A 22,582-nucleotide genomic window follows, 5' to 3' on the forward strand; every position below is an offset into this window, starting at 1 on the left:
TATCCTGTATTTCGATATAGTATTTAGTAAATAAGTGTGCCTCCTTAGATCGTTGCCGCTGTTTTCTTTTCCTAATTAACTTTTTCTTTTCGGCCTAGGGCCCCTCCGGGGCCCACGGCCCCCTGTCACGGACGCAGGTGGATTTTTAGTTCAAACCGTGACAGTGGGTAATGCCCCTGTTCTTGACTGCAAGTCCCTTTATTTCCCTTTGTCATGGCAATACCTTCCCAGGGAAGGTCTGAATGTTGCAAATTAGTGTTCCAACTTATCTTTCTAATTACTTCAGGTGTAACAGTGAGCCAGCTGTTTGTGGGAACAAAAGGAACCGCTCGGCAGTGCCTGTGCATCAGCATCTGTCACAAGTGTTTTTAGGCTTATAAGTATCAGGTTTGTTATTAAACAAAAACAGTAACAGGATTTTCCTCCTTTTCTTGGAGAAGTAAAGCTCTGACAATTTTGGCCTGTTACGAAAAGTCCAGGGAAGAAATCTCACCTTATACTGATATTTCTGAAAACAACACAGCTTGAACAGAAGATAAAATCAGATGTATGAACTGAGCTTGAAGAAACAGGAAGCGTGCATTACTAAAAATGAGACAGACAGAAGAGAGCCCCTGAGCACAGACTGGGAAGGTTGACTTCTGCTAGAGGTGCATGAACAAAAGCTGCAGATTTTATTTCCTAGCACGTTTCTCAGGTGCAAAAGAAAACTCTGTTGGATGGAAAAAGATACTAATGGAAAAGACCCATTTTTGGTGACCACACAGAAAAGGTCTCTGGAAAAAGGTTCGGTCCTTGGGCTCGTTCAGAACAGAAGCCTTAGAAACCTGAAACAAGTGCCCTGGAGTGCTGTCACCTGCTCCCACTTTCATGACTCTTCTTGGGAAATGGGGTGCTGCCGGGGAAGTTTCCTTCCAGGAATAACGAAGCTGCAGTGTTCTGCAAGAATTTTCACCAATAAAGAACTGAAGCACCCCAAAAGTCAGGACAAAAAGATAATTGAATGTTGTTCAGAACTCTCTTTGTCATCATAGGCAACATGGCTTGAGATGGGATATTAACCCACCCTGACAAATGGTGGTCCCAGAAGACAGATGAGCTAACCCAGCCAAGGCTGACATAAGCAAGCTGCTAAATCCAGCAGACACACAAACCAAGGCAGAAGAAGCTGATTCAGTCTAGTGTAGTGGAGAAATCTCTCATAGAGCACCATCAAAGCTCTTACCAACAATATAAATCCATACACACACACACACACACACACACACACATATATGTGCTTATATGGAATTTGTGGCCAAAGGTCCTGTGCAGCTGTGCACAAGTGCAGAATATGAGCTGCAGTGAAGTGAAAGAGCTCAGCACATTGGATGCTGGGCTGTCTTGGGTGTATGGTTCTGAGTGAGAACTGAAATGTGGCTATTTGGGTCCAGCAAAGAATGCTGAATTCTTCAAAATTAGGCCTCGAGCTTCATTGTGAATTTGACCATGGGAATGTATGAACTTTCACTTTCGTCACCAACTGAAAATCCTGTCACTAAGGAATCGTTTAAAGAAATAAAAACCCTGCATTGCTATTTCTCAAAACCAAAATAAAACAGAATGAGAAATCACAAAAACCCCACCAAAACAAACAAAATAACATGAACCAAAACAGCTTTTCAATAACAAATACAGGGAAAAACCTATTTCTTTTATTTTTGTTCCAGTGCGTGATGTCTACATTAGTGTTGCAGTCCAGAGTAGTAGTAATTCATGAAGCAAATATAAATCCACTGAGCACCCACACTTTGTAGGAACTGGTTTGCTTCCCAGATTGGTTTTGGTGTGAGCCAGCTTGACTTCTCCTGCATGCTAAGCCAGAACTGCTCTGGATGCAACTTAATGAGCTCCGGTAACAGATCTGAGTCAATGCCCAGTCCTCTGGGCAGACTCAAAACATGTCTTTGTGGAAGCATTTGGTTTGAGCAACCAGACCACCTAGCCCAATGTAAATCCCCAAACCTTCAACATAGTGTGTGTACGGGTCTCAGCACCATGTAACTTCAATCTACTAATCCACTCATATCACAGTAAATTATTTTAGACAGTGTCTAACCAACTCAAAATATGCTGAGTGCTTACTGTTCCCTAATGAAGAGCTGCGATTCCAGCTCTAAGGATATGATCACAGCCAAACTGTACTAAATAAATCAGTGTTTATGCCAAGTCACAGGGAACAGTGCAGTAGATTAGGCACTCATTAGAAATTAATTTCCGATCTGCGGACCAAACAAAGAACAGATGTGATACAAAAGTTTTCACTTAAACAAATCCACAAGGTTCTGGTCATATTATGACAACAGCTAACACATTCTTTGTGGCTTTTTATGTCTAGATAACTCTGAATAATGTTGTATTTTCTGTTTGTTTGTGTATTTCCTATGTGTTTGATAGTTTACATCATCATCTTGCCACTGAATAAGAAGGAAAAGGTAAGATTCAAAGTGTTTTCAAAAGTTCGTTTCAAAATCATCTGTGGAGAGCAATTTGGTGGGAGCCGGTGTTAGGGTTTAGATACCCAAGCCAGCTCGTTCAGGTCCACACTCAGATGAAGAGGCTGTTTTTTCTCCCTCTCACCCCCTAGACTTAAGTAAGTCACTTGTCAATGTCAGACTTTACAGATAAAAAGTAAAAGCCTCTGCATCAGAAACAGACTATTCTTCTAGAAGGCAGTGGGCTTTTGTCAGCTGCTATTACACATGTGGGATAAGAAAGACACCCTGGAAGATTCACATGGCTTCAGATATCCATTGTTTAAATACAAAATACTGCAAATATTTCTTCAGCTAATATGGAACTTTTCAACATACACTCAGTATTTTGTACATTGATTCAGCTCAAGCACGTATGTTTATGTCACCAGAAGAATTTTCTTTCCTCTTTTGCGCATAAGGTTTTTCTACTTGCTAAAAGCTAAATGCTACTGAACATGACCTATATTTACTGCACCATTACACAGCATCTTCCCTAGCAGGCTGTTCTCAAGAGGCTGAGATGCTGCATACTCTACAGGTCTGTATTACAGATTTCAGCAGCTTCATTTCAGTGACAGAGGGCTACAGAATGGTAACCAGGTGGGAATTATGTTAAAAGCAAGTTACCCAAAGGATAAAAGGCAAGCCTCTTTTACCTTCTAGTTTCTGAACACTATCCTATTGAACTGTATGCAATCATTTAGATTAAATGAGACTCTCACATTTATGCCTTGATTTTAAAGGGCCTCACCCCGCTCACTACAGAAAAGCTGTCCCTCCAGCTCACTTCACTGAAAACAGCAGGGGCTTTGAATGCAGTGGGCTCACTCAGTGACCAGTAATGCCATGTGAAAATGGACTTCTGGAGACTGTGACAGGACTTACACACCAGAGACTGCCTTTGCCACAGTGTAGTTAATCTGGGTAAACAACAATGTAAGAAGCATGCTTTGCCTTGTTCCACTTTTATACACTTCCATAAAGAGTGGCAGCAACCTGCTGCTCCATGTCTTCCAACTCACAGTTACTTCCACTGTACTTACAGAGATGAAAAACTGAGAAACAAAAGGCCCTACTTCCATTGCCTTAATGCAATTGCTAAGCAGCAGGTCTGCATTCCAAGAGGAGTCATCTGCTAGTGTTGGAAAACAGAGGGTGGGTGGGCAAGGCAGGTACTGAACCAGGTCAGCCAAAAGTTCCCCAAAATGCAGTATTTAAATCCAGACAGAGATGTACAGGTAAAGTAAGTGATGCAGGGGAGGCAGACTGCTTTTTCCAGCCTGGCTGATGACTAATCTAACTTTTGAAACATCCTTTTTGCCTGTCTTTGAGAGTCAAAGGTACCACATACCTGTGTGGCATGTTGCCATCTGAGGGTTCAATGTAAGAGGCTTCATTTGCAGACCTTTGGCAGTGTGGTAGCCAGTGCATCCCAGCTCCTAACATGGGGTTTACCTCTCCAAGACAGCAAGAGGGCTCTGGGGAGGCTACATTAAGACACCCACCTCCAGACAGCCCAACTTCTGAGCCGGGCCTGCACATTGTATACATGGAGAGCAGAAAATATTCATTTCTGTTTGTTTGTTCTATCCGCCATTTCAGCAGCTGCTCCACAGCTCACTCAGATCTCCTTCAGAGCTTTCTGACCAAGTGGCTGCGAGCCCAACCCTGCAGCCCTGGACAGGCAAGAGTTTTGTTTACATCTGTCTTGTTTGGGTAAGTTTGAGAGCAGGATGCTTGGCCTCACCAAATGTCCTGGCTGAATGGGATGGGCCACATTCATATAGTCCCAGAAAGAATTGTAGAATTGAATGCAAATACATGTATATGTTACACACAGATTTGCCATTAAGTAAATTATGAGAAGATTAAAAACTGGGAAAGAAGACAATGTGGAGTGGGAAAAGTACTTCCAATCTTGATCCTGCGGAGAATTTCACACTAATTGCTTTTGAGAAACACTGGGGATGAAAGGCTGCCTCAAGATGCTAACATTACTCACAGCAAAGTGTGGTTTTAGACTGTCATACCATCCATCTGCTGCATGATTTCTTCACATCTTGCAAACATCCAGCAGACAGATTAGAGCAAGGCCAACACGTCTGGGTTTAATTGGACATGCCCTCTTCTGCCCGCAGATTTTGTCTGGAAGGAAAGGAGAATCTCAGGATTTTCTTCACCTTAATGTGGGAGTTCTGGGAGCCCAATGGCCCAGCTGGAAGTACTGTGTGGCAATGATCCTCAGGTTACCCAATGTCCAAAAACCACAGACATTTCCACGGCATCTGTACAGATCAGCTGCACAGCTTGCAGTAGAGTCCAGCACTTCCAAGAGATGTCAGAGTACATACTAGGATCAGCTGTGAGGCCGGAGCATAGTAAATGCAACATCTCCCAAAGCACCAGATTAGTCGGGCACATGCAGACCACCTGCACAATGCACCACCAGCACCACCTCACTATTTTTTTCTCCACAAAACATGCACATATTTCTGCCCACAGTTCACCAGAAAGAACTATGGCAGCTCTGGACCAACAAAATGATCCCAAGGAAAAGGATCTGATACAAACCATGGCAACCATTTCTGCAGTAATGAGGAAGAGATTTCTGAACTTGGCACCTAGCAGAAATGTTGCTATCAAATGTGAACCCAAAAGGGTTAGAAGTCTGTAGATCCCACAATGGCATCATGCAAGTGAGCTGTCGGTATGAAGACAGCAAGAAACATCCTTCTGTGAATCTGTCAGGGAGAGGGTATGGGGTGTTTGCTGTTGGACAGGACCAGAAATAATCTGTTATTAAGTTTTCCTTTCATTGGAAAGTAAAATGCAGCAGAATTTGATTTTCAGTGGATATTGGGGTGAAAAGGAAGATGCAGCCAAGCCTTTCTAGCCTTTTTCTTGCTTCTGAAATAACTCAAAAACCTATTTAGAGAGAGAAGAAACTGCAGTACTTTTAATCATCACCAGCGGGTCTTTAACCTCACAGGAAACAGAAAAGGAAGGACATGTTGTAAAATATCCAGACAGACCAAAGGTCATTCTTCTTTCCCTTGGGATGAAACATTGCATTTCGCCTTCAGGACAAATATGCATCTACTATACACACCCTGTCACACAGAACATTCACATCTCTTCACTGTCACTTGATAGCAGTACACCAAGTTTACATTCAACATGGAGACAGGCATGGCAGAGGTGAGGAAGCAAGCAAAAGGATAGACAAAGAAAAAAACAAGACATTTTCCTACAGTAACAGAAGGATCAGCCCAAGCCAAACATATTTAGGGGCTGTGATGTTAAGATAATGTACATAGTCTCAAAAAGCCTTGTGCTGGAAGAGCTGCATACTTCCTAGAGCTCTCCAGCTCTTCCTTCATTGCTGGTGGGCAAGCTTGCAGAGCAGACAAAACCAGTGTGGAGCCAACCAGGCTGCCTGGGGTGAGAACAGGAGGCTGTGAGGCAACTAAACATGTGCCACCCCATCACAGCTTTTCACTAGGGCAAAACACCTCGGCTGAAGGAACACTGCACATGTTCCTGCCTGCATCCATCTGCATACAGATAAGACCTTTTTTTATCATCAAAGCCTGAAGACCAGCAAGGGCTGGGGGTACTCAGGGCTTGTTCCCTCCTCAGGCTCTGGCTCAGAAGGAGCCAGCCTTCACTGAACCAGCTCTACTCCAGGCTATTGGGATCTGCTTTCCTTCTCAGGCCACCATGACTACTGGGGACAAGAAGAGCTCTCACTTTCCATAGCTCGGAGCACAGAAAGGGGAACACTCATTTGCAGCTCTCTGAGCCTCCAGAAGAAGGGTGGAGATGGGCCTTCCAGCAACACACCACTGCAGCTGATGAGAAGGGGAGCTGTGGGTAAGAAGGAGGAGCTGAATGCCCGTAATTCTTGCTGCATCACTTCAGGACCTGCTGCTTGCTCTCATGTGCTGGCAAATTCCTTAAACAGCAGGAAAAGAGAAACACTCTGCAAAGCTGCTCTTAAACGGGACAGTATCAACAAACTTACTCTCCAGCAATAGTATCTAAGGGTAGATGACAAGACAAAGTTTTTTGGAACCACAAAGTGGCCAAAACTGGTCGTGGGGGCTGTGATCCCTGCTGCAGGGTGAGTGTTCACAACCCACCCACCAAAGTCCAGGTGGAAAAGCGAGGGTGGGCAGAACCCAATCACACCACGGAAACTGGCACATGGAAAAAACATTGCTGATCTCAGTTCCCAAGCCCATGCAAATAATACTTGGAATCCTTGAGCTCTAACTGAGCTTAATCACCCGTCATATGAACACTGCAAAACAGCAGTCCCCAGTAACGCCCTATTCCTTGCTGGAGGATGGGCTTGGCATGTTTTTGCTGCTCCCAACCAGCAGCCCTGCCATGGGCCAAGCGACAGGGCCCATGTGAACACTCAGAGAGAGAGGGAAAGGAAAGCCTGGACAGGCATGGGGTGCTGAAGGGACCCACCCAGGAGAGGTGCTGGCAGAAGCTAACCTGAGCAGCCCAGCACAGGGTCAGATGCTCCATCAAGGGCTCACACACGTTCTGTTCAGTGGAGCCGCTCCCTGCCGGCACTTCCCCCATCGTGCAGCTGCAGTAATTTCTGCAGAAAGTGTAAACGACCAGTGCAGCCATGTTGGGCAGTTTGGAGAAAGCTGTTTGAGTGAGCCCTAACATCTGGGCAAGAAAGCAAAATCCGCTCAATGCCCCAAAGCCACAGAGCAGAAAGAACAACTCTGTCCTCCAGCAGCTCCGTCCCTTTCTGAGGGCCCCTGGGTGGGCTGGCTGGGAGGAGAGGGCTAGCAGCAGGGACAGCAGCAGTGGAGCACTGGCACTGTTGTCCCTTTGCTGAGGGCTGGCACCGAAGCTGTTAACTCTCCCTTCAGGGACAGAAACTGAGATTTCACATCCTGAGGCCGGGCTTTCAGCAGCCACACCACAGAGGGTGGGGGATACAAATCCCCTCAGAGAGAGCCTGAACGAACAGCTTGAGCTGAAGAAGAGCCAGAGGAATCTTTCACTGCTCCACACCCTGTAAATCCTTTGCTAATTGCTTTATTGCTGTTATTTGTGAAGATAAATGAAAAGGAGTAATTAACTACGTGGAGAGCACAGCATCTCTCTCATTGAGCTTCATTAATTGATATGGGAGAGAGAAAAATCAATTAACAAATTCCTTTACCTTCTTGATGGGTCTGGAAACAGAGCTGTGGCGCTTCTTGTTTGGGATTGTGAATGGTGAAAATGAGCACACTGCCCTGGCCAGCTGGGAAGGATTCATTCATCTGTTTGCAGTGAGCTCCTGAAGCACAGCAGTGCACATTGCAGACATTTTACAGTTCTGTGACAGCAAGCAGCAATGTGACAATGTCGGCAAGGTGACAACGCTGGGCACCAACTCTCTTTAATTTTGAAGCTTCACTCTCAGGAGAGATACTTGATTGTGACAAGAAAACATAACTAAAATAATTATAACATGGGCACTGGTGTCCCCCGACATTTTAAGCTAGCATATGATTTCCTGGAATATATGAGAAGCAGCAAAAGAAGCAGAACGGTTAGGGAATATTGTGTTCTGCATGTGCTGGTAGCATTCTTATGTCTTCTTGAACCTTTCCACAAATGGAGAGCCAGAGCTAGGCACTGAGATGCCTTTCACGTGGCATACCTATTAGTTGAAGGAAATGAACGGTCCCTGGGGATGAGGCCTCAGAGGGAAGGAAGTGTTTGATGAATGAGGTTAGAAAGGTCTCAGTGTAGCTGTGTCATGCCTCGGTGAGGGCTTCTACAGAAAAGAATGATGGTGGTTTCCATTGCCTACACAAACAAGGGAGGATAAGCAGCAGCTGCACTGCAATGTAAAAAAACAAACAACCAACAACAATCATCAAAAACCCAGCTCACCCTATTTCTACAGTTTCATCCAAAAGCAACTGGTGTAAACCAGATGTACATTCAATTATTTAAGCACTATAAATCATTACTCTGTGTTAAAAACACAGATAGGGGGAGAGCTGAAGTTATCAACCAGGAATTACACAATTTGGATTTGATGTCTTGGACAGTAATTCTTCAGTTTCACTGCCACTGTCTCCCAGGAACAATATTAGCGAACAAAGGAGAAGAGTGCACAGGCACTCAAACTGAGAAAAAAAACTGCAGAAGAGGGACAGAGCAGGCTAATAAATAAAACAAGAGCCTGAAGGGAAGAGCTGCTTTGTCAGAATATAAATATTTCCCTTCCTCTTTTATCTTTAATGTGGTGCAAGGAGCTTATTAAGGGAAGTGTAGCTCTGTCCCTGGAGTCCATCCACATAACCATGTAGGGAGCTTGGTCCAACACAGCCAGCACAGTCACTCACACATAAACTCTTCTCTGCTGGAAACAAACATAATGAACTGAGCAGTAAAAGGGAAAGCAAAAACCACCACAGTCATTACAACCCTTATCTCGCTGGCCTTGGTCCTCCTCTGCAGGGATGGGCACAGTGCTGGCAGGGACACAGGCTGGGGATCTCAGTTCTCAGCTGCAGCTCAGGCTGGGCAAGCTGCATCCTGCTGGGGATGCTCTGTTGTGGGGAAAAACCTGTGACAGCTTGTAATAGAGCCAGATTTTATTTGGGGTGAATAGAGAGAAGGGGGAGGTGCATAAAGAAGGAACTGCAGTGAGCGAGCCTTTGCATCTGCTCAGCTGAGTGCATGGCCTTCTGCTCCAACAGGACATGCAGCACCATGTGCTGAGCCACCCTGCTGGCTGCTGGGCTCAGCCCTGCCACGGGCCTGGGCTTTGCCTTCCCCCACAAGATTACGGATCAATAGCCCCTCTCTCAGAACTCTGGTTTCCGCTAATGACTCGGTTCCCTTCCCAGCACTGGCACCAGCACCTCCGTGGCGGCCCTTCAAGATGTTCGACCATATGGCTGCACAAAGCTGCGCCATCCGTCAAAGCGTCCAAGGCAGGAAGGGGTACAGTTTCAAATTGCTGCCAGCAGATTCTTTCCCACTATTTCCCTTGCCTGAGCTGTCACAGATACAGGTGTCAACCTGGCTTCTTTACTGCCTCACTCTTTTCATCTACTCTTAAAAAAAAAAAAAAAAAAAAAAAGGAAAAAAAAGAGAGAGAGAGAGAAAAAGAAAAGCTTTGCATTTCCTCTGCTCAGGCCTTAAATTGGAAAAATGAAGGGAATTCATTGTTGGTGCTGCTGATCCCTCCACCCCTACTGTTGCACCACTGTGGCCTATTGAGCATGACAAAATGAGCTCCCCGGGCTTGATTATGCAAGGCACTAATTCCCTGAGTCAAGGGGGTGCCTGTGCTCAGTGCCCATAGATCCGGGTTTACCCAGCTTTTGTTTTTGCTTCTGTTTATAAACACTTGGAATTTCTGCCTTAAAAACTGACTTGATTTTTCTTTTAAATGTACGCCACATACTCTTTTAAAAGAACACCACATACTCTTGCAAAACCCTTTTTTCAAGTATTTCTCAGAATAAAGTGTTGGGGAGATCTACACACGGGGTTTTCCCCCTTGTGAGCCCCTATCCCAAGCACAGTTTGTTATTATGTTTGAAAAAGACACAACCTTAAACACCACCCATAAAATGAATTTTCTCTAAAATCTTTCACCATACAATTGTTTTTCAAAAGTGGTTTTGATAAAAAAGTAATGAAAGAAAATTCAGAGTCAAATCAGTGCTTTCAAAGAAGGATAAGAGCACTGATGAAGTTTCACACAGCCATGATGCTGTTTCTGGGATGCTTTTAGCCAGCCCTGTTAGCAAACACACCCTTTGACCCCTTCCTTGTGCTTTCCCTCATCTAACTAGCTTCAGTCCCAGCTCACAGCAGCCTCCTGGAGCAAGTCAGGGCCTATTGAAGAATCTCAGGAGCAGCCCGGAAGCCCCCCACACTCCCCTGGCCCTGCTTCCAAGATGCTGCAAGAGGACACATTTGACTTGCCCAAGAAGTGTTTTCATCATAGCTCTCCTTTTCCTGCACTGTACTTCTGTGACACAGCAGCCTTAGCAAAAAGAAACTGGTAGGAGCCTAGCAAAGACACTAGCACTAATGTCTGTCTCTGCAGTTGTACTTCAATTGCATTCAGCAGCTGGAATTTCAGTTTCCACATCCCAAGCAAAACACAGCACCTCCAGCAGCATGGGCTGGGAGCACAGCAGGCAGAATAGAGCCTCCGGCTGCAGCCCAGCATCCCTCACCATGCTGCAGGCTCCAGCCCAACCAGCCCAGCTCCCAAGCATGGCCCTGCTGAGCCCACACGTGGCTGCCTGCTCACCTTAGGGGGAAACAGAGATCTGCCAGCATTTCACTTTTCCTTCATAACCTGATCTTTATTTTTTTTTCCTAGGAGTTGTAACTTCTACCTTCGAAGCCGTTTGTAAGAAGTCTCAAGTAGCACAAGCCTGGGACATCTTGGAGTACTAAATGTTTATGCTTTCCAAAATATTCAATGTTCTTATAATTTTAAAACAATACTGTTTCTCACAATGGCTCTTGGGTGCTTCATTATACTGGGATATGGTTTCCTCACTCTTGAAAAACACAGAATAAATATGACTGAGTTCATCATTAAACCCATGGCTTTACTGTACATGCATAGCAGCTGATGAAAACACAGCTTTAGGGCTGGGTATCTGGTCAGCAAGTTGTAGCTGTCAGAAGAAGTTCATCTCCTGCCAACAATAAGGTTCTACAGAGTCCTGGCGCAAACTGAGCTCAGTTCCACCCACGTGAGTGAAGCCGGGGCTGGGGAGCTCTACACCTCCCCTTGAGGTGCCGAGTTTTCAGCTATCTATCTCTGAACTCGAAGGGAGGATCTGTGGGAGCAAGAAGAGCAGGAGCAGCTATTTTTAGAAGTGAGGAGTGAAGCAGCAGCCTACCACATCAAGCACCTCCGAATTTGGCAGCAAATTGGGATCTGAGAGCTCTGAGTGCCTCCCTGGACTGAGCCTGTGGATTACAAGAGATCATATCCGTGTCCTCAGCCATGCATGTTTCCTCAGTGTTTAAAATCCTTCTTAAAAAATGCAAAGACTGAGAGAAAAATATTCAATTCAGATTTACACATGTTCACCATAAAAAGTTGAATCTTCATTGTTCTGAAGTCAAGCAAAAAAAAAAAAAAGAGATTGTAAGCACAGCCCAGGAAAACATGGAAGCTGCAAAAGCTTTGTGATAGTGGACTGAACAGAATTTCAGATGTTGCTTTGAATTTCCCAGCTTTGGTAGGTGCAAACCAGACATACAATGTTATTTCTTTGCGGCCCATATGAGAAAACGCTACATGCAGCTGAAATCTATTTCAGACAGCAGTGTTTCTTTAGCAGAATGGGATTTCTCTGAAGCTTTGCTTCGCTCCATATGCTTCTAATTATTGCTCAATTCAAACAGCTATTTCTGCATTGACTTGCAGGAATCTCAGAAGGCACCTTCTACGTAGGCAAGAAGCATAGCCCATAAATAATTTCAAAAAGTATTAAAGAGGGGAAGCTTCATAGCTTTTCATTCCAATCTGACTATGTGGTATTTAAATAAACCTCTGTGGCTTTCCAGAAACATAGTAGGAACTCCCAGGTGGCAGGGCTGGGGGAAGAGAGGGAGGAGAGCACTAAACATACTAATGAACATGTAATTAAGAAAATGGGCCCTCATTCCCCTCAGAGACTGCATGAGGAGGGAGCTTATTTAAAGTGCCACTTTCTGGTTCCCCTCCCTCCACAGATGGAAATCAGCTCAGTGTCTCCTGCACCATTCAGTGTAGCTCTCAGCAGCTCCAACAAGTTCAGTCAGTGCAGGCTGGCAAGGAAGGAAAAGTTGCAGCTTGGAAATGACTGGGTAAAAAAAAAACCAACCATGAGCAGGGGAGCACGAGATGCTGGTCATGGCCTTAGTTCCTGAAATGCTTTGGATCACTGCTCCCTGGGGGCTCTGGTGGGAAGGGAAATTCCTGGTTCAGCAGCATGGCTCTTCTCCAGGGGCCTGTGGGGGGCTGCAGAAGCCCCCATAGCAAACCTTCATGTCCCCTCGTGACAGGGAACCACCTCAGCAAACTCATCCTCAGGGCACAATCGAGACCAAAGGAAGAAACAATTTTGCCTAAGAGCTTAATTGTAGTTGAGGAGCATAAGGGTTAATTTGCACAAGCCTATCAGGAAGAGGGAAAATAAAAGTAATTAAAATGTTTGTTTCTTTTCCCAAACTCATTTTGGAAGTGAAGTCGGTTAAGGAAATTTCACCCTAAACATAGGATGGTAGCGGTGATTTGTAATTTAAGCATTCATGGGAGGAGGAGAGAGGATTTTGTAAACAGAGGCTTAGGAATTCCTCAGCCTATTTAGACATCTGGCAAATTCTGTATTGAGTAACAGCTTTTCTTCCCTTGTTTTCTAAGCTTTGGAAATGGCATATTTCTTAGAGGCCGCACTCGTCTTTAGTGGGCCCTAATCAAGCTAAGATAAACCATTTGTTTGAACATCAGGCAGTGGCTTCTTGCCAATACAATCCTTAGATGGCAGAGCCATGTCCCATGAGAAATAACATTGGTCCCATTATTCAAGGTATTTTAAATTAAGCTAATTAAACCGCTGGCATTTATGAAAGCAGAGACTAAGTGATATAATGGATCTTTCCCATCTCTTGTTTTGAGTTAAATCCGGTTCTCCATCCTACATAAACAGAAGTTGAGGCTTTGGCTCTGTTTCCATTGAAACGAGTGAGCCCTTACCTGTTCACATGAACAGGACAAGTGCGCGCCTTCTGTCTGTGCATTAGAAAGTATTTAAGATTCAATCTCAAATAAATGAGAGAAAGACAAACTAAACCAATGTTGGGAATAAATGACAAACACGTAGTGCAAGCATTTCATCATCACATTTCTCACAGTCAAAGAGTATTGACAGGAGAGCAAACAGAGCAATCAGTCACTAAATCTACATCATTCTTTTGGAAACAAAACATAACTCCATGTTCATAAAAACTCCGGCACCATCTGCAGTGAGATGGGAAACTGATTAACAGACTCGAGAAAGTTGGCTGTGTCTCACAAAACTGCATGCTGCCTATCTCAACCAGGGCATGGTGGGGACAGGCTGGCAGTTGGACTAGATGACTTTAGCGGTCTCTTCCAACCTTAACAATTCCATGACTCTATTTTTTTTTCCCCCACCATCCCTGGAAGCTTCCCTTCTTCATACTGTGGTATCACTGCACCCAGAGTGATGGCAGGGCCCAGCTGATACTGCTGCTACTGAAAATAATTTGTCTTGCTAAAAATCACTTTGCTTCAGAAAGTAAAATAAAGAAGGCTTGCCTACACTTTATACCAAAGGGCCTCTGCAGCCCCAGAATTGTGAGAGAGCAGATTAAATTCACTTCAGAGAAACAAGGGAATTCAAAGTGTCATGCAGGGGTTAAAGTGTAACTGATGTCCTCAGTGAAGTGTTGAGTGGGGATGAGCTGATCAACTTCAGGTTTTGTTTTCTTATTCATGGATCTCAGAGATGAAAGCCAGCACCAGATAGCCCATCCTTGTGAATGTTTCCTAATGTTTTCTCCAATTTGATTGTAAATGTGGAAGGCACTGGAGCTCCTGCTGTATCCTTTGGGATATTACTTCATAAGCTAATAATTATCTAACAAATCCATGATGCAACTGGCATTTGCCTCTCTCACTGAGAAAACCACATCCCCTCCAGCGGTATCCTCTTCCTTTTGTCACCTGTGGCCTCCCCATCCTCTCTTTTCAATCAGTTTCTCATGCCTTCAATCTAATTTCAAATTCAGGCTCCGCGTTGGGGGGCAGGGTCTGCCTTCTCCCACTCCCTGCCTGAGAAGAACCAAGCTCTCCTGTCGCACTATAGAAACACCAGATTTCTCTAGTGAGCTCAAACATTGTGTAATGTAGAGTTGTCTGTCAGACTGATAGAAATGCAAGCAGATACGGCACTGTGAACTTATTTCTAATTATGCAAACTGTTACGTAGAATTTGCATGCATCACTTCCCCCCCAGGCTCCTGGCATCTCCCCACTAAGTTTTAGGGAGGGCAAATTTTGATGTTCATAGCTCAATAGCCTGCCTGATCATGTACAAATATTTGTGAGTATGCTTCAAAATGCTGAGATGAAAATTGTCCTGGAAAGTAAGTGCAGTAAGCGTAAGTGCAAGAAGCCCCATGCTTCAGCCACTTGCAGCTGAGATGGTAGAAGGACACCATACCTGCATCAGCAGAGTTTTAGTTAGCAGCGATGAAGGAGAAGTGTTAATGCTGTCCTTTATTGTCTTGAAGGCAATAAGGTCTGGAAACCTCGCAGCAGATAATCTGAAAATGCTCACCCTCAGGCACCCGAAATAACTGCTGTCTGGCAGGGTGGGGAGGGGGATTTGTTTTGGTTTCCTTCCCCCCATGGGAAGAGTTTTCTATCAGATGGGATAGGAAACAAGGAAAATGATACTGGCAACGTTTAAGGAGGCTTTAAAACAGCAGGAAAAGACATCATGTAGGGATTGCTGCGCCTCACTCAGATTTAGCTTGGGAGTTGAATTGGATCTATTTTCAAATGTGTAAAAAGACAGAGAATTCTCTGTTCCCAGGAGTTCCTTGCTATGTGTGAAGTCCGGTGCTCCAGAGCTGGTACCAAACCCTGGTCTCATGGCTTTACCAGGACTTTGCTCCTCCTTTACTGCCACAAGACAATGTGAGACATTCAGAAAAGCAGTGGCTGGGAGATTTTCAAAGGACACCCAGATGCTTTGAGGGGCTGAGGACCTGACCAACAGCAACTGCCAGTGCAAAGTGCTGATGAGAATCCCTGCTGTCCGAGGAAGTTTAAGTGACTTTGCAGGCTGAAACTTATGAATTTAGATTGCAGTAAAAGCAGGAGATGAGCACAAGTTTGCTGCCACTTGAAACATGGCTGATGCTACTTAGAGAGGCTCTGATGTTTTGGAGTAACTTACAGAACCCTGGCTTTTGCTGCTGCTTTTCTGCTATCTTTTTTTCTTGTTCCCTGAAAGCTGTGAGGATATCTCAGAGTAATGAGATTTTCCTAGGCCACAGTCTGCCATTCTGAGGCTGCCACTCCCTGTGTCAGTAACTGCTCCCATCTCCCAGTGGTCTAAATAAGAAAAAAACAACACTGGAATTTGATAATGTGTCCAAGAAACTTTCTTCTTCCATCTTAGTAAATGCTGTTGCAACGTTCCTAACATCTGAAAAGTCCTAGCAGTGTCAGTAAGTTTACTCTTTTCTTACTTTACTTACTTTACTATGAAGTGACAGGGAACACAGTTCTCCTTCCTTCCCTTCTGCCTACTTCTTTTTTTTTTTTACCTTTTGCTTCACTGATTCTATGTTACGTTCAACACAAACGTAATTGAGCTTTTATAGTTCCTGGCCGTCCTTTCTTTCAAACCATGGCTCACAAGAATGACTCTAATGAATGGGACCAGCAAAAAAAAACAGAGGGAAGCACTGATGCCATCTGCCCTGTCTTGTAAATAAATACCCAGTTCAGGTCTTGCCACGTGATTTGACATTCCTTACTCTGAATAGTTTCTGTCACTCTCTCCACACTGCTGAAAGAGTTTTTTGCAATATCATTTTACTAGCTCCAAATGTCTCCTTACATACAAAAATCAGATCAGTCAATGCATGGGGCAGAGTTTGTAGTTCCCTTTCTCTCTCTGCATTGTCATTGCCTGCACTGAAACATCTCCTTTCCTCTGCCATTTCTCACAGTGAATGTCACAAAATGCCTCACAGATGAAGTCAGACATACAAGCCAGAGTGAAATCTAAGGTGATCAGTAAAGATTGATGGTTCCACAGCTCATGGGGTGTCACAAAAAGTAGGGATGGGAAAAAAATAAAAATAAAAATAAAAAATAAATCTTTCTGAAGGTTACCAACAGCCAAGGGGTGGGCAGGAGGACACAGACAAAAACAACCACAAAAACACATACAAAGAAACAGTCAAATAAATAAGTTAAAGGAGGGCTTTTCCCCTGAAGGTGACTAAGTGCACAGAGATATGTCCTTCAGACAACTAGCCTCACCACACTGACACACTGAAGTTCCTCTTAGGGCCCTCCAACAGCTTTGAGAATGAAGAAAAGGCTTCTTGTCTAGAAGCAAGGGTGCAGATAGCTCATCCTGCCTTGCACACAGCTCAGGGAGCAGAAGAAGTTTTAAAAACATGTCCACTTTTAGAGGAGTGCATTTATTTTAGTAAGCCCATTTATAACTGTCAATTTCTCTTAACAAATGTAACAAAAGCTGAAGCTCCACGGTCTCGTTGGTATGAGGACACATTGTTCACAAACAGGAGAGGATATGGGAAACATTTGTCCAACAATTGCTGTTTGAGCTCCCTGAGCCACACTCTGATCTCTTGAACTGCCCCGGAGGCTGCACAGATTGGCGTATTTGCTTAGGCACAATATGAGCACAGCCAAGAGTACAAGAGCAGAAGCAGCAATTTGAATAGTATAGTTCCCGTCCTCAAAGGGAGGGATGGGTGGGTTGGATAGTACTTGGCCCCTAGGCCAGAGTGTGAAGGAAAACGCGGTCGCTGCCGTAGGGCTTTTGTCGAGCGCACGCCCTCCGTGCCGCTCCGACACTCCGAGCCCCAGCAGCACGTTGGTTCCAGCAGCCCGCAAGCCCTGGAACACAGCAATGCAGCAAAGCCACGCTTCTGTCCTCAGCGAACGCACCCCGGCCTGGCCTCGGGCCCGCCCTGAATCACCCGCCGTCCAGCACCGTCCCTCCCCTGACCTGCGGCGTTTTGTCTCTCGCAGACGGGCCGGGCGCTTCCACCGAGGAGCTGCCGCTTTGTTACACACCGTTTGGGCCTCTTTAAGGGGCCGCAGCCGCACGCACGGCGATTTAACGTTTTTCCCCTCAGCGCTGTTCGCAGTGGACGTTTCAAAACAAGCTGCCTTCCCTGCTGAAAGCTTACATCCGCGTGAATAAATCGCTCATTCTGCCAGCAAAACGCAACGGTCATGGTGCGATAACAAGTCAGCCCCCCGCTGGGGGAGGCGATGGCGTGCAGACACGGACACAGCACAACGCCATCAGCTCATTCTGCAAATGTACGCGGGCGGAGCTTTTTATTTTATATTTATTAATAATTCGGGGCTCGAGCAGCCGTTCGCATTTCCAAAGCCCGCTCAGAAAGCAGGCAGTTAATTTCGGTTTGCTCGGGCCACCCTGAGCGCTCTCGCTGCCCCCCGCCCGGCCGTGCCTTGCAGCGGGGTGTGGGGCCCCAGGGCAGCCCCCCCCCGCCTTGCGGCCCGCCCTGCCCGGCCGGGATGGGAAAAAGTTGAGCTCAACTTCTCGTGCTCCGCCGCTCCGCCCCCGGGGCCGCACGGCATTGGCGTGTTCCGGCCGTGAGACCCCGCCCCCGGCGCGGTTTGTGAATGGGGCCGGCGGTGGGGGCGGTGCCGGCGGCGCGCCCGCGCGTATATGTGTCTTTTTTGTGCCCGGTTCGGCCGCGGGCTGCGAGTTGCGGGGTGTGCGCTGGGTGCGCGGTCCTGCTCGGCTGCGGGCGGAGTGATCCTGGGGACAAGCGGCGGCGGAGCCCGTCGGGAGCGGAGCTGCGGGAGGATCGAGCAATAATTGGATTTTAAAAGTTCTTTAAGCCCGCGAGTAAAAGACGCGACTCAGCCGGGCGCGGTAATAATCCGTTTAGCCGTAACCTAAATCCTCGTCGTCGGGAGTCGGCAGCCAGGCAGGGAGCAGCGCCTCGCCGCGGGACCGTGCGCGGAACTACCGAGAGCCGTCGCCGGCCTTTCCGCCCGTCCGCAGCCTTCTCCAAAGCCACCGACTCCGGAAACTTAACGCCGGGAGCACCGACCCGCCGCGGCCGAGGAGGAACGCCGCTAAACCGCAGCCCCGCTCCGCGGAACGGGCCCCACCGCCGCCCACCGTGCTCCCATGCCCCTGGGGCTCGGCGCCGCCCGGCTCTGACTCGCGCCCCGCGGCTCCCCGGGACCCGGCGATGCGGCCCGAGGCGGGAGAAGCGGGCGCCGGGCTCCGCTGGCTGGGCCTGGCCGCCCTGCTGGCCGCCCTGCTGGGCACACCGTGCGCGGCGGCGCATCAGGACGATAAGGCCATCTCCGTGCCGGACCACGGCTTCTGCCAGCCCATCTCCATCCCGCTCTGCACGGATATCGCCTACAACCAGACCATCCTGCCCAACCTGCTGGGCCACACCAACCAGGAGGACGCGGGCCTGGAGGTGCACCAGTTCTACCCACTGGTCAAGGTGCAGTGCTCGGCCGAGCTCAAGTTCTTCCTCTGCTCCATGTACGCACCGGTTTGCACCGTATTAGAGCAGGCCATCCCACCCTGCCGCTCCCTATGTGAGCGGGCTCGCCAGGGTTGCGAGGCGCTCATGAACAAGTTTGGCTTCCAGTGGCCGGAGCGGCTCCGCTGCGAGAACTTTCCTGTGCACGGTGCGGGCGAGATCTGCGTGGGGCAGAACACGTCGGATGCTCCGTCAGGGCCCGGCGGCGCGGGGGGTCGGGGAGCCACGGCGCAGCCCACAGCCGGCTACCTGCCCGACCTCCTCACCCCACCGCAGCCCGCCGCCGGGTTCTCCTTCTCTTGCCCTCGGCAGCTCAAAGTGCCCCCCTACTTGGGCTACCGTTTCCTGGGGGAGCGGGACTGTGGAGCCCCCTGTGAGCCGGGCCGGCCCAACGGGCTCATGTACTTCAAGGAGGCGGAGGTACGTTTTGCCCGGCTCTGGGTAGGTGTGTGGTCCGTGCTCTGCTGCGCGTCCACCCTCTTTACAGTGCTTACCTACCTGGTGGACATGCGCCGCTTCAGCTACCCAGAGCGACCCATCATCTTCCTCTCAGGCTGCTACTTCATGGTGGCGGTGGCTTACGCAGCGGGTTTCCTGCTGGAGGAGCGGGTGGTGTGCCTGGAACGCTTCTCTGAGGACGGCTACCGTACCGTGGCCCAAGGCACCAAGAAAGAAGGCTGCACCATCCTCTTCATGATCCTCTACTTCTTCGGTATGGCCAGCTCCATCTGGTGGGTCATACTGTCCCTCACCTGGTTTCTGGCAGCTGGCATGAAATGGGGCCACGAGGCCATCGAGGCCAACTCCCAGTACTTCCACCTGGCTGCCTGGGCTGTGCCCGCTGTCAAAACCATCACCATCCTAGCTATGGGGCAGGTGGACGGAGATGTGCTCAGTGGGGTGTGCTATGTGGGCATCTACAGCGTGGACTCGCTGCGGGGCTTTGTGCTAGCACCGCTCTTCGTGTACCTCTTCATTGGCACCTCCTTCCTGCTGGCCGGCTTTGTGTCCTTGTTTCGCATACGCACCATCATGAAACACGATGGCACCAAAACAGAGAAGCTGGAGAAGCTGATGGTGCGCATCGGGGTCTTCAGTGTCCTCTACACGGTCCCTGCCACCATTGTCCTTGCATGCTACTTCTATGAGCAGGCCTTCCGTAGCACCTGGGAGAAGACGTGGCTCCTCCAGACATGCAAAACCTACGCTGTGCCCTGCCCTAGCCACTTTGCCCCCATGAGCCCGGACTTCACAGTCTTCATGATCAAGTACCTCATGACTATGATCGTTGGCATCACGACGGGCTTCTGGATCTGGTCTGGTAAAACCCTACAGTCCTGGCGGCGCTTCTACCACAGACTGAGCACCGGCAGCAAGGGCGAGACGGCAGTATGAGACCTCCACCCGCCCTGGCACACACACGCAGAAGAGAGGGTACTCAGCAGAAGGGAAGCAACAGCGGCTCCCTGAAGACAGAGAAAGGGGGAAAGCTTTTCAAAACTTCAGCTTTCTCACAGTGGGGTTAAAAATGATCATTGCATTAAGGACTACGTGCACTGCGTCCAATGGTGCTTACGCTCGGCTGAGAGGAAAAGCACAGAAAGAGGCCTCTGCCGGGGCGGGAGAACCCTTCGCCTGCCAGACAGCCCCCTCGCTTTTCCCTGTGCGGGAAGGAAACCAACACGGCTGAGGCCATCCCGGGTGGGGAGAAGGCTCAGCGCCGCCCTTGCCCACGAGCAGCCCGGCTCCCGGCCGCTGGGGTCGGGCAGCCCCCGGGCTCCCACCTCGTGCAGCTCGGGGCGAGCACGTGAGTAGCCCGCGGGCAGCGCTGTGCTCAGCTGCCTCCGCTCCATCGCTTTCCTGTTTTACCTCAATGATACCCTGTGTTGGCATTTCGAAGGGAGTGGAAATTCGGCCCTCGGTCTGTTTTTGCTGCTGCGGGGAAGGAGGGGGCTGCCATTCCACACCCTTTCTGAAAAGAAATGACTTGTTGCTTTTCAGCTGAAGGCTTTTCCCCCTTGCCTTTGTTCTATGAGACAAAGGGGGAAACAAAAGTGTTTTCTGAACAGAAAGGCGTAAGCATGGGATCGGTTTTTATGGACAAAGTAACAAAAAGAAGTCGTTGAGATTCACCCTTGGATGTGAGGAGCTCGCAGAAATAAACATTCCTTTTGTGAGGAACGGAGGAGGCGGGATGCTACCCGCTCCGGACGGGCTGCTTTGCTACGAGGAGGGAAACGCGGGACCGAGAGGGACAGAAGAGCATTAAGAGGGAGCACCAGCCAAAACGAGCCTTTACGATACGGAACGCTAAGATACGATTCTTTCCCTCCCATAACGCTGCTTTCTCCCCCGCTTTCCAGCAGGGCTGCCGCAGGTGAAGCCAGCGCCCCGAACTGGCCCCTGTGTGCAGCCGTACCGCTCGGGGCTCTCGGTACCGACCTACGGCACAGCGGCCCCGGGCCGTTCTAACCTCCCGCCGCGGGGAGAGCCGCTTGCTCCGGCTCGAACAGCTGCTCGGCGTGCACAGATCACGGCTAGGAAGGACGTGCAAAAATTGATCATTAAATCCATTGGTTTTGTTTTGAAATGTGACAGATTTCTCTATATTTTTTTTTTAATGTCGCCACGTTCATTTTCAATGTGTTACATACTGCTCTACCTATACATTCACTGAAGGGTTCTTTTTGTAAGTGTGTGTGTGTGTATTCTTGTCTAAGGACAAAATAGGAAACTCTGGATTTTCAGCAGGTCTCCACTCTATGGCTGCTTTTTTTCTTTTTTAAGTGGGAAAATGGTGTCTGGAACTCTAAGAGAACAGAGGGCTGAGGCTGAAGGTTTGGGCTGCAGCTGGGGGCACACCAGCCACATCCTTCAGGACAGCTGATGCCAGGCTTGGGGTTTTGTCTTTTACTATGTGCACGTGGGGAAAGACAGGAACTGTGAGACAAGTGCAGTCTGTATATTTTGTAAATCTCCTTTTTGTAAGAAAATATGTATTTATGTTTTTACTTGATTTTTTTTTTTTTTAAGGTCTGTATGAGGCCCTGCTTCATCCCATGTACAGATCACCAAATAAATGATTTTTTAATACAATGGCTCTTTAGTTCTTACAGTCTTTGAATGCTGTTCCAGAAAGGGGATGGTGCTGGATGTCCTTGCCCTGTCCTCCCTCCCAGGCTCTGCTGTAGGGCAAGCAGAGCACAGCCCTCTGGGTAAATACACAACTGAGCAGAAACTCACTGCAACTTCACACCTACCAGCCCTAAACAACAGGAGATCAGGGTTTGAGGCTCTTCCAAAAGTTTCCCTCTCTTGAGGTTTCATTCTAGGCTCTGCATCTTGGCAAGCTGATAGTCTACATTTCCTGATCTATGAAATAGGGATAATGATCTTTCTGTCCCATATGGACTTCAAGATGGAAGAAAGGGAGGATGCTGCAGGTGCTGTAAATTAAATCACAGCATTTTTCACACCTGTGAAATGTTGATAACTTTCAGCTTTTCACTTGCAGTGGCTTCATCCTATTCATTGGGTTCATTACCCTGCCTTTACTTAAGCTGCATCTATGTTAAAAGTTTAATTACAAAACCGCTGTAAGATACCACCCAAGCGTACCAGCAATGTAGCTCTGGTTGCCCTGAAACTTTCTTCAGCTTACTGAGCACAGTGCGCAACAGTTGCACTTCCAGGGCACTACTTTATTTGGACACTGTTTCAAAAATAAC

General features: G+C 47.8%; 1 protein-coding gene across 1 annotated transcript; it reads left to right on the forward strand.

Moving 5' to 3' along the window:
* Positions 1–17,971: 17,971 nt before the first annotated feature.
* On the forward strand, positions 17,972–21,952 carry FZD7 (frizzled class receptor 7). The gene has a single exon (XM_015868223.2). It carries the CDS (start codon positions 18,546–18,548, stop codon positions 20,247–20,249), a length of 1,704 nt encoding a protein of 567 aa, XP_015723709.1. The 5' UTR covers positions 17,972–18,545; the 3' UTR covers positions 20,250–21,952.
* The last annotated feature ends 630 nt before the right edge of the window (positions 21,953–22,582 follow it).

This window comes from Coturnix japonica, chromosome 7 (assembly GCF_001577835.2).
Source record: "Coturnix japonica isolate 7356 chromosome 7, Coturnix japonica 2.1, whole genome shotgun sequence".
In the NCBI taxonomy this organism is placed as follows: Eukaryota; Metazoa; Chordata; class Aves; order Galliformes; family Phasianidae; genus Coturnix; species Coturnix japonica.

Excerpts from the sequence above, each read along its gene's own strand:
- FZD7 (XM_015868223.2), top strand. The coding sequence starts at position 18,546 with ATGCGGCCCGAGGCGGGAGAAGCGGGCGCCGGGCTCCGCTGGCTGGGC.